Below are 18,268 nucleotides of genomic sequence, written 5' to 3'. Positions count from 1 at the left end.
AACCCATATGTCACCCGATGGATAGCCAACTGGCTCACAGGCAGGACCCAAGAAGTTGGAATTGGGGAGTCCACCTCTACAAGGAGGCCATCACAAGTAGTGTTCCTCAGGGATCAGTCCCTGTACCGTTCCTTTTTATCATTTACTTCTCAGAAGTCAAGGCCAATGTCAGAAGCTTGCAAATTCGGTGCTGTCATTGAATTTCATACTGATACAAATGTTCTCCAGGAGGGGCTGACACAGACAAACAACTGGTGTCAAAGCCATGGACTAAAACTAAATGCCAAGAAATGCATAATCGTATCCTTTGTGAAGTGATCCATCCCTGGTAATGATCATATTGACAAAATACCCCTTAGAGTTAACCCAGTAGTCAGGGACTTAGGGATACACATAAATAATAATCTAGCCTTTGATCATCATGTGTCTACAGTAGTGAGGAAATCATTCTATGTTGCACAACTTCTAAACAAAGGTATGCCCATTTAAGTCCAAGGAAGTCATTGTTCCACTGTATTCGGGATTCATCAGACCCGTCATTGCGTGCAATGCCCCCTTTGGTATGTACCTAACCAGGCATATCCAACAACTGGAATGTCAACAGAGGTTCCTCACTAAAAGAATAGAAGGGCGTAAGTAATATGTCCTGGCTTACCACCTCAAGGCCCTATCCCTATATTCTGTCTCCTACAGGCTTTTGAGGGAAGATCTATGTCTGGCATACAGGGCATTGTCCGACCCCACTCTGATGGACCTCCTGCATATCCACAAAAACAGTACCAGAATTACCCGTTCTAAAGACTTAAACCTTGCCTGTGATATAAAAAGGACCTGCTGGAGAGATGGGTATGTATCCAAGAGACTACCCCGTCTATGGAACAGATTTCCCATCCATGCGAAGCAGAGTTCCTCCCTAACCCAATTCAAGTGCAACTTGGACAATTGGATGGCAAACCGGAAGTTCATCCCTGGTTTGGCACCTATGTCTCTTAATGCAGACAACCTGTAAATGGTTCATCTCCGAGGCCCATGCTTACACTTATCAAGGATGTCAGAACTTGTCAGATATTCGGGATGCATGGTAGGCTTAAAAAGGCCCTTGTGGTAGTTAGCCTAGTAAACACCTATGAACCTGATGGAAGGCCTCTGCCCTTTCCCTGTTGGGTTCTACCTCTCAAGTTGGTTGCCACTTCATCAAATGCAAAGGATACAGATGATGCCTCCTCCAGGGCTGCTACCAAGTGTATTCACCTGTTATGAGGCATTAGACTTAGCTTTGTCTTCAGGCTTTGCCTGATGACATTAAGACCAAACTGTTGGATGTTGCTCTAGATAATAAAAATCTTTTTGGTGCTACTGCTGCTGAATTTTTCATATCTCTCCAGGATAGGGGGTAAAGCCTTGCAGGAGTTGAAACATACTTTTGTTTCTCCTATTCTTAAGTTTCAGAGGGACTATCCCTCCAAATCTGCTTTTGTTCATTGGCAGTCTTGCCATCTGCCAAAGGGAAAAAAAGGAATCTCGATGTTTGTCTCCTGCTAAATTTACTCAAACCCCTACCTCCAAGAAACCTGCTTTTCAGGATAAGCCAGGTTCCTTTTGACAGTTTGTTTCCCCTTTCTTTTGTCCAGGTTCCCTTATCCCTCAGTCTTCCAGATTGGTTAAAGATCACAAAAGACTCCTGGGTTCTGTCCATTATCCGCCAGGGATATTTCATGGTTTGGAAATCCCTTCCTCCCTTTTTTAGAGACACTCAACCTCCTCGGGAACAACTTTTTTTTTTCCCAGAGGTGTTGCATTCTTTTTTGTTCCAGGCCACCATTCAGTCTGTGCCTCCTTGCCCAGGTAGGAGGAGATTTTATTTTGATACCCAGAAAGAAGGGCACAGGGAGGTGCATTCTACATCTTTCTCAGCTCAACAACTTTCTCAAGATCCTCTTCTTTTGAATGTTTCTTCAGACTTTATTTCCCTTCTACCCCAGGCCTTCCTGGTCTCTCTGGATCTCAAAGATGCCTACCTTCATATCCCCTTTTCAGGAAGTTTTTATGTTTCTCTGTTTCTTCCTTTAATTTTCAGTTCTCTGCCTTGCCGTTTGGCCTCTTTAGTGCCCCAAGGGTATTCACCAAATGCCTCGCTCCTGTCATTGCCTTTTGCAGCAAGAGATGAGTTCAGATCGTTCCCTGTTCAGATGATCTGCTCATTCAAGTTTCTTTTTCCAACACACTGTTTCATGATCTCCAGTTTATTATTTCCTTGTTAGAGAGTATGGGGTTCACCATAAACTTCCAGAAATCAGCTCTGATACCTTCTCAGTATCATATTTTCTTCAGTTGCAGGCTTCAGACCATCCCCATGCTGACTGCAAGGCCATGTCTCTCTCTCCCTTTTTCCAGTCTCTTTGTCCTCTGGCTTCAGTCACAGCCAGGGAATTTCTCAAGAGTCCTTGGATGTATGGCTTCTATCATCCCCATGCTCCCTCTGGCAAGGCTCCACATGAGAAAGCTTCAGTGTGGTACCTCAAGTCAGTGCGGCTCCAACATTGCCACCATCTGGACTTCCCAGTACTCTTTCTTACCTGTCTCAAGCTCGAGCTTTAGTGGTGGAGTCATCAACTTTCTCTCAACCCAGGGCTTCCTTTCCAAGCTGCAGTCCCAACTTCAGCTCTTTACAGACACCTCAGACAGGGGATGGGGGAACCTCATTCAGCACTCTTAAGGTGTAGAAATTCTAGCTCTTCAGGCTTTTCATTCTCTCCTTAATCTCAGTTGGCCTCTTGAGTTTGCCAACAATGCCCAAGTGGGGTAGTGTGTCAATTCTCTCCTTCAACATTTTTACAGACAACACCACAGTGATGTAGTAGGTCAACAAGCAAGGGGGTGCAAGATCCTATCTTCTTTTCAGACAAGCTGTCCAGTATCAAGTAACTTTTTAAGTAGTTTACATTCCCTCCAGTGGCAGACTCTGCACAGGTCCAGAACAAAAGCTCATGAATGGATCCTTCACCGAGATGTGTTCCTAGACATTGTCCATCAGTGGGGTATTCCTCGGGTAGATCTTCTTGCCTCCCCTCTGAACAGACAGTTTCCTTTATTCTTTTCCAAAGTCCCAATTCTCTAGCTTGTTTAGTGGATGCTCTGTCTTTTCCTTGGAAGTGGATGATTCTGTACACCTTCCCTCCCCCTTCCTCTGTTACCACAAGTCTTGCACAAGATCAGGCAAGGCTTTCCCAAAATTTTGCTAGGACTCAGACAGCATTGGGTTCCCCCTTCTTTCTTAATTTGTTCAGGGGCAACCACTACAAATGATCTCACTGGGTGGATCTTCTTGCACAAAACACGGGATCTCTTTATCCTGACTTGTCCACTCTTCTTTCAGACACCTTCTTTCTGAGGATGTGCTTTGGGTTCTCCAGGAGGCCAGGAAAACCACTACCAGAAAATAATATATGCCTAAATGGAAAATATTTTCTGTCTGGTGCCTCTTGCCATCAGGATCCATTATCTGTGGAGGCTCCTGTGGTTCTCTCTCTCATTTGTGTGATCTAATCCATGTTGAGTTAGCATATTCTTCAGTTAAAGCTCATCTGTCAGCAATATCTGCTTGTCTGCCCTTGATTCCTCCTCTGGCCTCTAGATTTGAGGTCAAACAATTTCTTAAAGGTGTCCTTCATATCAGGCCACCCAGGAAGCCTATTCCACCTTCCTGGCACCTCAGTTTTTTTATGTGACAAATTGACTCGGGCTTCTCTTGAGCCTACTTTTTCAGCTTCCTTGCAGCATTGTACTCTAAAGACTCTTCTTTTTGCTCTCTCTTCAGCCAAGAGAGTGTTTGAACTTCAGGCTGTCATGGCTGTTCCTCGTTTCTTAGTTTTCAACAGAGACGGGGTGTCTCTTCCTACTAACCATTCTTTTATGTCCATTAGTCAGTTTAGTCATCTCCCTTCCCTTTTTCTGCAGACTGCCATTGAGAAAGTTCCTTCACACCTTGGATTTGCATAGACAGCTCAAATATTACTTGGATAAAACTAAAGTTATTCGTAAAGCTGAGCAGCTTTTTATTTTCTTTCATCCCAGGTTTTTTTGGGTTTGACTGTTTCTAAGCAAACCATCTCTTCCTGGATTTCTAAGACCATTTCGTTTTGTTATTTTCATGGTAAATGTTTTTCCTTATCAGTAAAGGTTCATTTTACCAGGGCTATTGCTTCCTCTGGTGCTTTTTTTCAAAGAGCTGGGTACCAATTCCATCCATCCATCCTTGAGGCTGCTACTTGATCCTGTTCATACTTTCACTAGGCATTACAAGTTGGATGTTATTTCCAGAGCAAGAGCTGGCTTTGCCAGGGCTGTTCTGCATGGGTTTCTGGAGGATGCTTCCATGCTGCTGTCCTCCATGCTTCCTCTTGAGCGTTTGTACTCTGCCTTAGGTTTTGAATACTGCAACAATGATATGGAAGCGACATAGTACAACTGTAAAATATTACCATAACAGTAGATGTCCTTCTCTTCACTGTTGCAGTATTTGCTCCCTCCTGCCTGCCCCCTATGCTCTAGCCTATTCTTTCTTGCCAAGGGGCTCTTCTTCTGCATGCACATGTTTTTCCTTGTCCCTAGGGACATTATGTTCCTCCAGGGGCTTTTCCAGTTCTGAGTATATGCATCTGTATGTCATCTTTATGCCCTACACCTTGTGCGTGGAGTGTACGTGTGACCTACAGTGCCTATAAGTACTAAAGGCTTTGGTATACTGGCTAGGCATTGCGCTGTCCTTGGCAGGAGATCCCTTACATTATGAATACTGCAACAGCGAAGAGAAGGACATCTACTCCTATGGTAGGATTTTACACAACTGTACTATTGTAGTCAGAGAAGAGTTTCCCAGAAAGTTAATTGAGGTACGTCAAGGCTGTGAACTTCCTCACTTGGTTCAAGTGGACATCGCACCAAAGTGTCGGAAGACAAAGCATGTCTCTTCACCTCCTCCTTCTAGAGAAGGAATAGATGGATTTCTCTAAAAGCCATTACAGCCCTGAAACTTCCTTCCTTGTCTGCTCACCCTCCTGCTCCTACCCCTCAGGAAAATAATTAATGTCTTCCTCTGAAGATGTCTCTGACTAGCCATTCTCTGGCCTGTTCCTCTCAAATTCACTCCCCTGGCTGGGTTTCTTCAGAGGATGAAGACTCCATCTCCCTTGACTACCCAGTAGAAGAAGCTTCTTTTGGGGAGACCATTATAAACATGAAACATTTGAAGTGGGAGTTGAGGCAAATTTCAGAGGTCCAGCAAAGCTGTTACAGCCTTTTGGAAGTGACCATTCCTGCACTCCAGTTCTGGAGGCCTTTTAGATGCTTTCCAGCTCTTGATTCACAACCTCTGGCTCCTAAAGTACTGACAGATTTTATAGAGTTCATGATCATAAATTTCCATACAAGTGCCCTGTGGTGCAGACCCGTTTAGCAGTATTACTCCCTAAGTTACCCCCCATTCTCCCTACAGACAAAGACAGTAGGGCCATGGATAGGTGGGGAAAGGAAAGTTTATACTTTCTGTATTCTGGCATTCAGGGCTTTTAACTACCAGACCCAGATGATCAACTTAACACTTTGAACAAGGTAGTGGACGATTCACAGGGCTCAAACTTTGAACAACAGATGCTGTCCCTGGTCAGTCAGGCTCCTCTGTTAACTAGACACGTGCTGTGAAGGCCTCTTCTAGAGCAGCTGTTACCAGCTGCATCATTTGTAGGTATGCATGATTGCCCAAACTTACTGACTCAGCTTTAGATAGGAATCTATTGTTCGCCCCTCAAGCAGCCAATTTAAAGCCTTACAGAAGCAAGGAAAAACTATGAAAGACCACATACAAATTTTGCATACCTGTACCAGAGGAACTACCTAGCCAAGACTACCTCTTTTGTTGGAAAGGACTCCAGACCTCTGCCGAAACATAGGAAGGTGCCCTGAAAGAGATTTTCAGAGGGAACAGAGATCTGGGAGGCCTCCTTTTTCAGAAGAAACTCTGCGACTCAGTACAAATGTTTTCTCCCAACCCTAAGCCAAACAATTCCTAAAAGGGGTACTACATCCAAGATGCCACAAGGATACCCCCCCCCCCTGACCCCAACTTTGTACTGGAAAAGCTCACTCTACCTCTTTTTGAACCAACTACTTCAAAAAATCTCAAATTCTGCATTTGGAAAACATTTTTCTGTCGCTAGGAGTCTGAGCTACAGGCACTCACAGCCATTCCATCCTTTCTTATCTTTCACAAGGACGGGGTAACCCTTTTTCATGGCTGAAGTAGTGAACAAGATGTCCCAAAACCAGGCCATAAATCTCTTTACTTTCTTTACCAACCCACAGAACAGAGAGGAAAGACTCCTGCACTCCTTAAATGTGCACAAACAGTTGGAGTTTTATTTGAATAAGACAAAATCTATTTGCAAGTCAGACAGTTTTTCTTTATTTTTTTAACACCTTTATTGAATTATCACTTGTGACATAAGCAAATTTGCATGTCTATAAAGCTAATCAAACTGTATTAAGTTTACAAACATTATACTTCACATATATTGCTGTATATCATTATAACCTAAGCAACATTACATAAATTATTCAGTTCCTGCCCCCCTTTTTTTAAACAAGAAACATCTTTATTAAACCATCACTTATGACATAGGCAATCATACATTTATATAAATGAAAACAAACCACACCAACACAATCCTAGTTACAAGCATTTTAGATTACATACCATACTGACACACTCCCAGTTGCAAGCATTATACATCACTTATAATCTACCTAGCCATTTTCAAACACTAGCTCATTTAAGTTCTGCTTCCTTTGAAACCTCATTTTATGTATTGTTCCCACAATTCCCATTTTTTCCTATGCAGTTTGCAGCTACCCTTTTATAAAGATCTCAATTCCAGTTGTTTTATCTCTGTTACTATATTCACTACTTCTAGTATAGTTGGTTTAGATTTTGATTTCCATTTTCTAGTAACTGTTTTTTTTGGCAGCCACCATAATTCGATATGGCAAGGCCTTACCATGTCTAGGCAGTTCTGATTTGGTATCATAGCTCAGAAAAATAATCTTCCCTCATCATATCAGTCTGCCCAACATGGCATATCCCGTCAGTACATCCCACAGCGAATCCTTAAAGTTCGCCAACTCACCACACTCTCAGAAAATATGTTTCCAGTTACCTCTTTCTTCCCTGTCACACCTCCAACTTTTGCTGTCTACCTGAGGAAAAATTCTCTGGAGTCTACTTGGGGTGTAAAAGTATCTATGTAAACATTTCCATGCAAAGCAATATGTTTCTGTTTCTTCCAGTTAGGAGTCGCCACAGCGGATCACTGGTCCCAGATTAATTGGCAGTGGTGTTTTTACAGTGTCGAGTTGCCAGCCTGGTGCCTAACCTTCACAGAAGGCACACACATACACCTGCCTGTATGTCTTTAAAACTTAGTCGACCTCAGGGAGGACAGGCAGACTCCGCACAGAAGGAGTTCCAGCCGTGAATTGAACCGGAGAACCTCTTGCTGTCAGGTGACAACACTAACCTCTGCACCACCACAGCACAAATCTTAAATCATCTAGAATTTGTTGCATATTTGGGAGGCATACATATATCCTCCAATTGTTTCTTTGTGAATTGATTATCCAGTCTCTTCCCAATCCTTTCTAATCTCGTCTGATTGATTCTTACAGTTTCATGCAATATTGTATATGCTCTACTAATGATTCCTTTTTTTAATGGCAGCTTCTGTTCTAGATTCTACTAAAAACTCTACCAGTGCTGGTCTTTTATTTAGGACCCCCCTATTTCTTTCTCTTTGCCTGTACTCTGATGTCAATCCTTGATGGAGAAGGCAACCTCTAACCTGTAGTCCAAATAAATAGTCCAAGTGTTTGTTTCATTCATGGACTTCAGAAACTGTATTGGTGAAAATCTAAAGAATTGCAAACTGGATCTCTTAAGTCCATCTCTTATTGTTATTCTCAACGTGGTAAATCCTTGCCCTCCTGCACTCGCGTTCACTCTACTAGGGCAGTGAGATCCTCTAAAGCTGCTTACAAAGGTGTTGATGCCAGAACTGCCCTGGAAATGGACACCTGATTGATAAACACCTTCACTAAGCACTACAGGATTTATGCTTTTTCAAGAGCAAGGGCTGCCTTTGCTAGTTCAGTCCTCTTGGACAATTCTCTCCACTAACCGACCTCGTCATCTTCCTTCAGCACTGGGAATCACCCATCTGTTTGGAATACTGCAACAGTGATGTCATTGAGGACATAGTATAGTTATGTAAGAACATATAACAGTTGATGTCCTGATCACTTTTGCAGTATTCCTTCCAACTCTCCTCCTCATTTGTTTGGGACAGCATCTTTGTATTTCTATTTCTGCCCTATCTGCAGGACCCTAGGGCCAAGGGGCTTCTACCTTTTCCTGGTTGGCAGTTTCTCAGGGGTCTTCAGGTTGCTGGCTTGGTGACAGTCTGAGGGTCTATGCTGATACATTTGCCTGTACACCTCAACTATATGATCCAGGAAAGGTTAAGCATTGGTACCTCAGCCTGATATGAGTGAAGATAACCCATTTGTTCAGTATACTGAAACAGTGATTATGGCGTTTTTCATAGTCAATGTTGCAGTACTGATTCTCGGGTCTTTCTGCCATGCAGAAGCCCGCAACTGTTCTGCTTTCCAGAGTCTTTACATCATCCATAGCTAATGGACATCTGATGACCTGATGCTGTGGGCCTCAGGGTATAAGGAAAGGCCTCAGTCAGTGCCATCTTCAATTGTTTCTAGCCATGTAGTCCAGTGCACTTCACATATGTTCAGAAAGCTTGCAGTCCATCATTCAGCCTGTTTTTCCAGAGAACTTTCTATTCCAGTGAGATAAGTACCCCATTGGGGAATTTTCTCTATTAATGTTCAAATATGTCAACAATTACTTGAAATGTGGGAAGCAATTCCCACTTAAAGATTTTTACTTATTTTGTCTGTCCTACGTAGGACCTTGGCATGATGTCCCTAATTGCCCTGACTGCAAAATTACATACAAAACCCCTAAAACATAGGGTCAAGGTATATGCCGCCCATATGGAGTCTTCCTGTTTGGTTTCCCCACTGGTGTAGCAATCCACAGGTACCACAGGGCCTTTGTAAATTCAAGTATTTGCTAGTGCATTCTGAAGAAATGGAAAGACAAAAAGACCAAGGACCTGGACATTTCTCAGTAAACTCCATCTCTAGTCCATAAGTTGACGGGCAACTCAAGTGAGGTGCCTTTGCAGTCCCTTGATCCAGCAACTCCTTGGCCTGAACCCTTTGGTAAATCCCCTTGGGAGGCCGCCATGGTCTCTTCAGCCTACCTAAAAATGTTATGACAGCATGCACATCAGTTTGAGATCGCTCAGCAGTCTGCATCATGGGTCTCTAGGGAGTCACCCTGTCTTCCTCGACTACCGACACCTTAACTGAAGTCGAGGTCAGATGACAGCAGTCTCAAGTAATCTTTTTTAAATGGATACACAAGCTGAAGTGAACCCCTTTTTCTTTACTCCTGCCGCCAACCACTTCTCAGACTGAAACCCAAGACCTCCTAAGAATAGCATAGGAATTCATGGCTTTCATGAAATCCAGAGACACCTTCCATATATCTGCCATTGAAGCCTCCCCCATCCAAAACAAGTTGGCCTTTCAGAAAGATGCAGATTCCTCTAGCCCAGAAGATGAGGAGGAGTCCTACTCTGGGCATCTGCCCTGCATAGACTTACCCAGATTCAGACTCATTCACACATTTTTCTGCCTCCCCCCTGAGGACATACCCTTCATAGAATAAAGAAGGATTTCAGTTGTGAAAGCAAACAGTTCTCACAGGCTGAGACCCATTACAGGAAATTGCTAAGTTTGCATTCTCCTAGGCCACTGGTTATATCCCCTGTACACACACAGTACTGGAGGATATCTTTGAAGATGCTGCTTTACATTCTGATTCATTACCTCCTGCTCCGAATCTGGATAGGTTTTACAGAGTGCTTGAATCTCACAACTACCTTTACAAAAATCCAAATGCTGTGACCCTTCAGTAGTCTCCACTGAAGCCACAAAAGCACAAAAGGTGTACTTAAGGGACCAAACAGGCATCCCTTACCTGTGATAGGGAAAGTAGACTTTAGATTTTTGAAAAAAAAAATTGTACCTCTGCCACCTTAGCAGTGAGAGCTTTGAATTACCAATTCCATATGTTAAAGTACCTTGAATCTCTTCAGGACAGAATTCTAGCTAAGGTGGACTCCATTGTGAATAGAACCTTATCGAAGGATATTCTGGAGACAGCTGGAGAAGCTTTACAAGTCTACAGTCACTCTATAAAGTGTGGCTGTTATGCCTTAGATGCATCATGCAGAGTAGCTGCCACAGGTTCTGTCATCTGCAATCATGCTTGACTCAGGACCCAGCCCCATCAGGTCTGAAATACTGTATGCTCCACTAGACAAGGAATTCCTTTTCAAGTTTTGAAGAACCTGGATAAAAAAGGAAAGCAAATGAAAACTGTAAGGGAATTTTTATCTGGCTGTGACACAGATACACTAGGAATTATCTAAACCTTGGCCTTTTCCCCCTAGACAAGACAAAGGGAGGCCTTCCCATAGCAAGAGACCTAGATAATCCAGGAAATGGCAACCAGAACAATAACTCTGAACAGGGAGCTCCAAAGAACCCACCCAGCACAGAGACCAACAGTGACTTTGTTCAACCCAGCCTCCCATCCCGCTACCCACCCTCCCCTCTGCCAGCCTCCCATACCCCTACCCACCCTCACCTCCAACCCCAGCCTCCCCCATGCCCCTTACCAGTCTCCCCTCCAAACCTCTGGCTGGAAGACTCTCCTATTTACTAACCCAGTGGAAAACCATCACTAGGGACCACAGGGTCCTCAGCATCATAGAAAACTGGTACTACATCCATTTCAGAGAAATCTCATCCCTCTTGGTCATTCCAAAACTACCAAAAGAGCAGGAAAGTCTCATACTACCTATCTCTAGGGAATTACTTCACCAAGGATTGATTCACTCTGTCCCTCCAGGTCAGGAGGGAAAAGGCTTCTAATCAAGGATATTTCTAATTCCAAGAAAACAGGGCACCTGGAGGCCTATCTTGAACCTTTCAAAACTTAACTGGTTTCCCAAAGTCCCAAAGTTCAAAATGTTTATATTCCGAAAACTACTGTCCATGATCTTCCAAAATGTCTTCATGATCACTCTAGATCTAAATGATGCTTATGTCTGCCCCTAAAGCAGACAGCCACAGAAAATACATACAATGTGTAGTAACAGGTTCTCACTTCGAATTCCGTGTTTCACCATTTGTACTGTTCATTGCCCTCAGAGTTTTCACCAAATGTTTTGCTCCTCGATAGCATATTGCAGAACATTGGGAGTTCATATTTATCCGTACTTAGGTGACTGTCTCATTCAGGGAAAATCCACAGCAGAGACCCTAGATGCTTTGCAGGTCACCAGAGACACCTTTCAGAAGGTAGGTCTCACCTTAGATCTAAAGTCACAAACTGTTCTTCAAACAAGGATCCTCTTTCTGAGATCCCTCATAAATTCAGTCCAACAGAAAGCCTTCCTTCCCCAGAACAAGACAGCTTTCCTGACAGGCTACCTTGACATTCTGCTTCTAAAACACACCCCAGGAAGAGAATTCTTGATGGTTCTGGGGTACATGACATCTTACATTCTCATTATCCCTCTTTAAAGCTACACAAAAGAAAACTTCAGTGGTTCCTATAAAATGCTTGGGAACAGCAATCTTAATCCATGGAAATTCAGCTGCCTCTCCTTCCATGCTTGAAGAATAAGCTGCTGTGGTGGAAGAACACTGTATGGCAGGACCCAGAAACAGATTTCTCATTATCAGAAGCAGACAAGACCATCACCTCGGACAGTTCAGACATAGCTTAGGGAGGCCTGTTTTAGTTCTTTGAAAGTGCAGTGCATCTGGACACCTCAGCCGAGAAAATTGCATGTAAATCAGAAGGAGCTAGCAAGTCTACCTGTGCATAAAGGCTTTATAGCAGAATGTTTTAAGCCCAGGGACCCTGCAGATCTGGTCAGACGGCATTACAAGGATGTGGTATAAACAAGGAAGTGGAAACACTGCCCTACCCTTTGTGCAACCTTGTGAGGAAGATTTAGATTCAGGCTCAATAAATAGGTCTAGCTCTCAAAGCTTTCTTATATTCCAAGTCAGAACAATACCCTGGCAGATTCTCTGTGCAATGTTCTTCTAGACCCCAGTGAATAGATGATAGAGAAAGGGCTTCCTGAACCTAACTCTAAAGTGTGTGTATGTTGGGGGGGGGGGGGGTTGTTTCCTCCATACACCAGATCACCTGCACCAGAACAAACTACAGAAGTTCTGCCTCAGACTTCAGCAGACAGGGACTTGCAAAATATGTTTTTTCTTTCACATGGACAGACTGGTTTCCGTATGCATTCCCTTCCTTGCCTCTGATCCCCAGGGTACTGATAAGGGGGTGGACCGACCCAGTATGGTCCTAGTGGACCCATTCTGGCTGAGGCAACACTGATTCTCCCTTCTCTTGACCCACAGAGAGGGGAGATTCTGCATCCTACCACAGGAAGTGCTAAGGTTAACAGCTTTGGAGGATTGGGTTTTGACACTAAGAAATGTCTCCTATCCCAAGGATGTGCATCCCATTGTAAGGGAAGCAAGAAAACCCAATACCAGAAAGTCATACTTCACAAACTGGATAAGATTTTTCACCTGGTGTCACAGCAAGAACACCAGACCTTCTTGAGCAGAAATCAACTCAGTTTTGCAGTACCTGTCAGGCCTGTTTAGACAGTGACTTTCCTACATCAGCATTAAAGTATATGCATCTGCCAAATCATTTTTCCTGTACAGTGCTCCACCTGTCTTCTCGCACTCCCACATGAAGCTTTTCCAAAAATGGGTAATTCATTTGAGATCACCCAGGAGGAACACTATCCCTGCCTGGGATCTAAATTGTTAGATTAACTAAACTTGACCCCCCCCCCCCCCCCCATTTAGCCTGCTGCCACTGCCTCTCTAAAGAGCCTTTCACTGTCTTTCATAGAGATTGGGTAACCCTTAGAATAAACCCATCCTTTATGCCTAATGTGGTATCGGAACTTATCCTAAACCAGGCTATATCCACCTTCTAGTCTTTCCATATACACATAACAGGACAGAGCAAGTCTTTCATTTCCTAGATGTGAGCACACAGATCAGGTACTGTCTAGACAGGACAGAAACCCCCAATAGAGCAGTGCAATTACTGGTGGCTTTCACAGAGGGTTAACAGGGCAGGCCTGTCTCCAAGCAAAATTTGCCAAAATGGATAGCAAACTGCATTAAGTTCTGTTGTTCACACAATGGATTTACCTGGGCATATTAAAGCCCACTCCACCAGGCATGGGGCAATTGCCACTGCTTTCTTCAAAGGAGTTCTTACCCAGGCCATCCTAGAGGCAGCCACAGGGAACTTGGTGCACACCTTTTTGAAACACTAACCTAGGCAATGTCTCCAGGATTAGAGCAGGTTTTGCTTCTGCCATCTTACAAAACTTTATTTCCTAGTGTCATACAGATGACTGTCCACCCACTTGTTACATTAGCTTTGGAAGTCCTGTCAGGAATCAGTATTGCATCAACTATGAAGAACATAGTAAAGGTATGTCCCTCTTACCGTAATTGCAGATGCTTGAATAGATACTCCCACCACAACCACTCTGTCTGCAGACTGCTTGTCTCCCCCTTGCTAAGTGCAAGGGTTAGAGGAGCTGTCTACAGATAGTCCTCTTATCTCCACCATACTCTGTGCCACCTAAGATTTTCCTCCTTTTTCACTCAGATTCAGACAGTTGGGGAGGTTGTGTTGTCCTCGTGCATCAAACTGCTTGTTCACTGCTTAGAAGGACCTAGCGGTGAAAATGAATGCCTTTTTTATACCCTGGTGTCCAGACATTGCATCATTCCTAGCAGATAGACATCTGACTGCCAAAGAGTCTGGTAATTAGGTTGGTCACCTGACTTCCACATGACAGGAAAACCCAAGGATCAGTACTGTAACATTGATCTACTTGAAGTCTGCAATTATAGTAAGTGGGACCCAACTGTACTTTATGGTAGGTTTTTACATAACAGTACTTTCAGTGCTCCCAACTGTCAGATCCCCCCTCAACATCTCTGCACATAACTCAGTTTTGTAGATGCCATTCTGAATTGGTGGGTGCCCTTTTCAACAGTAATGATGGGGAGGCTATTTATCCTTTCCTCTCCTTCATCAGCATTAGCACAAATACCTCCTCTCTGAGGTGGGGGCATTACGAGGAGAGAATGGTCCAAGGGACGTGGATAGAAATAGAGACCAGTCTTCACCTATGGCTTCTAGATCCTCATCCAGATCTTCTTTCTTACCCATTGGGCAGCCTCACTTTGGCTTGCAGGACCTCATGTTGACCACATGATCTCTCCAGTTCCATTGATGGCCAAAGATCCTGCCTTATCCCAGAGTTTGATTTCCATTTTATCAACATCCTCTTGTCTACAAAAGTAAGTGGAAGCATTTTGCCTTATGGTATAACCAACAAGGTATAGATCCTTTTTCTGCTATCCCATACCAGTGGTTGTCCAATTTCTATCAAACTTATTTGATGCTGGCTATTAATTCCTTGATCAGGTGCAGTTAGCATCCATTTCTAACTTCCACAGTGGTTTCCACCAGTACTTTCTGGCAGCCCATAACCTAAAAGGGGCTTCTTGTGCATTCGCCAATAAAGACCCACACCTTACTTGGTACCAGAACTTTATGTTAGAGTCAGCAGCTAGAAAGCTGCCTTTGATCCAGCATCTTCCACAGATACAAAAATTCCTCTCACTGAAAACATTACTCTTGGTGGAAAATTGCTTCAGCTAAGAAAATTTCAGAATTGCAAGCTCTGTTTTGGACATAGTATTGGTAAGAATAAATCCCTTCTCCATTCCTGGGATAGCTACAGAGACAAATGTAAACCAATATATTCATCTCCCTGCATTCTTCCCTAATCACCCCAAAAGGGGACAGTATCTTCACCCTCTCTAGATATGCAAAGACAACTCTTGATTTGTATTTGCCGATCCAAAGCAATAAGGAAAAATCCAAAATAACTGTCCAGATGGCTTTCAGATATGCATAATCTTCAAGAAATAGAACATTGCCAACTAAACTGAGAGCTCATTCCACTAGTGCATTCTTCTTTTCTGTAAACTAAATTTGTTCAGGATTAACATGGTCAACATTGCAGTCCTTTGACAAGCTTTACAAATCAGACATTTCTAGATCCAGAACCTCTTTCAGAGCTACAGTTCTCAGAGACAGCCTGTCATGATGCACAAGGAATTCAGGTAGCATGGGATTTTTCTCTATGTACTCAGATAAAGACGTTATGGGTTCTTTTCATCCTAATCCATCCAATATATCCCTTCCCCCTTCCAAGTTGTCATCTTTCCAGAGGGACCTGGTAGACAAACTTCAAGTCCATTTGTTCTTTCTCTCTTCAGAACTAGATGTCATTGTCCACCAGGCCCTTATTAGCAAATTTGATATTAGGCAGAAAGGGCACAGCAGGGTCATGGGAGATTTTTCCCATGGAATTTGAGGCAAGGAACACAAGCAGAAGGCCATATCAAATCCAAAAAGTAGTTCATTCCCAATAGTCAGATTGAATGTAGTAGGATGAAAAGAATCCAGCATTATATTAAGTAGTACATAACCTCCATTTATTTTTCTGGTTGCAGGCTGCCTAACTTTGGCTACAATTCCTTCTACTTTCTGTTGCATAAGTCACTGTGCTAAAATGCTTTGCTCTCTAGAGTTCTCAGAGAATGGTTGCTCAACACCAACCCTCCTAAGCATGTGCATATTATCCAAGTACTCCATTATACCCTATCATTCTGCAATTGCTTCTCTTGTTCTGTGAGGTTCTCCTCCTCCTGAAATACTATAATTTTGTCAACCCCTCTAAATACTTGCAGTTATTTCTTTTTCATATCTTTCCTTTTTCTCTCTGTCTCGTTTCTACTATGTTTTAAAACTCCATTGTATGTTATCTCACTCTGCAGCTATCCCTTCTGAAGTAATTTCTGTCTTCTATATCAAATTTAGCATTCTGCAATTGCTTCTCTTGTTCTGTGAAGTTCTCCTCCTTCTGAAATACTATAATTTTGTCAACCCCTCTAAATACTTGCTGTTACTTTTTCATCTTTCCTTTTTCTCTCTGTCTCATTTCTACCATGTTTTAAAACTCCATTTTAAGTTATCTCAATCGGCAGCTATCCCTTCTGAAGTAATTTCTGTATTCCATATCAAATTTTGCATCATATCCAATACCCATTCTTTAAATTCATCTCTTTTTAACAGGTAAGGAGGAAGGAGTCAGTGTTTTATTTTAGTTTTATTTGTGCGTGATCTGATATTGTTATTGAATGGGTCTCAAAGCTTTATATTTCACAGCAGCACATCCAATCTAGCCCAGTTATGATTTATTGGTGAAGAGTATATAAAGTCTGTTTCTGATACTAAATTTACATCTTTAATACCAAATGATCTCATATACTCTCCTTCAGAAATGGTACCCTCTTTTGTTATATTTTTCCGTTCTAGATCCCTCTGATACATCCTCATTATTACAAATCAAGCTGTAGCCTCCAGCAATTAATATTTCCTGCTGAAAAAGTATTTCTCATGAAAATTTCCAAAGCTGTAGAACAGTTTTAAGTGGAATGTATTTACATGTTAGTGTAATCTTCTTTCCCTGCCAATAACCCCTTACAATCATAAATCTACCACTGCTGTTTTCCAGTGCTGTCCTCGTCTGTGTCAGTATTGGAGCCTGTCTCATAATCATTGCTGTTATTTCCCTTACCTTGGAGTAGCTACATTGAGGAGAAGCGGGCAGGGACTTGGGCTTGAGATGTCAGATGACGCAGTTTTCATTACCAGCATTTGTGTGTATTTGGTTAAGTTCATTATCAGCATTCAGAAATGAATGCCAGTGATGTATTTTCAGTCAGGGTCTGAAGTGCTGAATGCTCCCTATTAGCTGTAGCAAGCCACCTATTACATGTTGCTACAGTTAGTGTTTTTCTGGATCTTAGTTTAAAGTTGAGGAGGTGACAACAGGAACAGGAAAACTATGCAAACTGCAGCCAAGGTCTGATCCCGAATCAAAAACCAAAGTAGAAGCAGAAAAAACGGTGTGGTCAACAAAGCCAAGGCCAGTTTAAAGCCACTTTAATAAAATAAAAAATAAAAAACAAGAAAACAGAACAGATAAGCGCTTTCAGGCTATCAGCCCTTCATCAGAATTACTACTATTTATGTTTGCTTAGGTCCGTCTTCCTCTCCCACATGTGAAAACCAGTGTGCTTGCTTTCAGTGAACTTGAAAAAGTGCACTAGCTACCCTTAAACAAATAATTTGTGATCTGTTGTATTTAAAGTACTATGGCTGCTGGCGAGTCAGCTACGTATAGAATTGTTCACTTCCCAAAGTTTTCTGTACCACCATTTTATCTGTTTGCAATAAAGCCCAATTCTCAACACTGATGCATATACAAAAGTAAGCTTGAATGAACTTAACGTAGCCTACAATAAGATTGTCATGCATCAATGACTTATTTACTGATTCACAAGTAGACTTAATCACCTTCAACTACCTAACATTACTCAGCCTAAAAATGCCTATCCTCTTTGGTATCCGAAAGATCCATAAATCAATGGAAGACCCACCCGTGCAAGCCCTAGTAGATGCAAGACAATCAATCACTTATCCCTGCGCCAAACTGGTGGACTCTATACTTAACAAATATATTGTCCAAGAGCATCAGATTTGTAAAGACTCTTGGTCATTTTTGAGTGAGATCAACAAACTTGAATATAAGGATGAGCATAACTTTTTGACAGTGGACGTATGTGACCTGTATACATCCATATGTCATAGTACAGGGATTGAATGGGTCATTGATTTTATGAGGAACAAGCAAGTATCTGCTTGAAGAGATGAGACTGGTAGAGGTACTTTTGGAAATAATCTTAGAAAATAACTTCTTTATGTTCAACAAGGAACATTATCTACAACAAATTGGTGTTGCCATGGGTTCACGATGTTGTGCCAGCTTTTCCAACTTAGTAATGGCACAATGGGAACACC

At 42.5% G+C, this 18,268-nt stretch overlaps 1 protein-coding gene across 1 annotated transcript in view; it reads left to right on the top strand.

Annotated features, from left to right (window-relative positions):
• Positions 1-17,343, top strand: part of CASC3 (CASC3 exon junction complex subunit) — a 1,214,789-nt gene extending 1,197,446 nt beyond the window's left edge. Inside the window, exon 12 of the mRNA XM_044054937.1 lies at positions 17,215-17,343. Coding sequence (XP_043910872.1) covers positions 17,215-17,343 — 129 coding nt within the window. The remainder of the gene's footprint in view (positions 1-17,214) is intronic.
• The last annotated feature ends 925 nt before the right edge of the window (positions 17,344-18,268 follow it).

This window comes from Protopterus annectens, chromosome 13.part0 (genome assembly GCF_019279795.1).
Source record: "Protopterus annectens isolate FY-2018-M chromosome 13.part0, PAN1.0, whole genome shotgun sequence".
NCBI classification, from domain to species: Eukaryota; Metazoa; Chordata; order Ceratodontiformes; family Protopteridae; genus Protopterus; species Protopterus annectens.
Note: the sequence above shows the minus strand (reverse complement) of the source record. Positions and strands in the feature narration are given on the sequence as shown.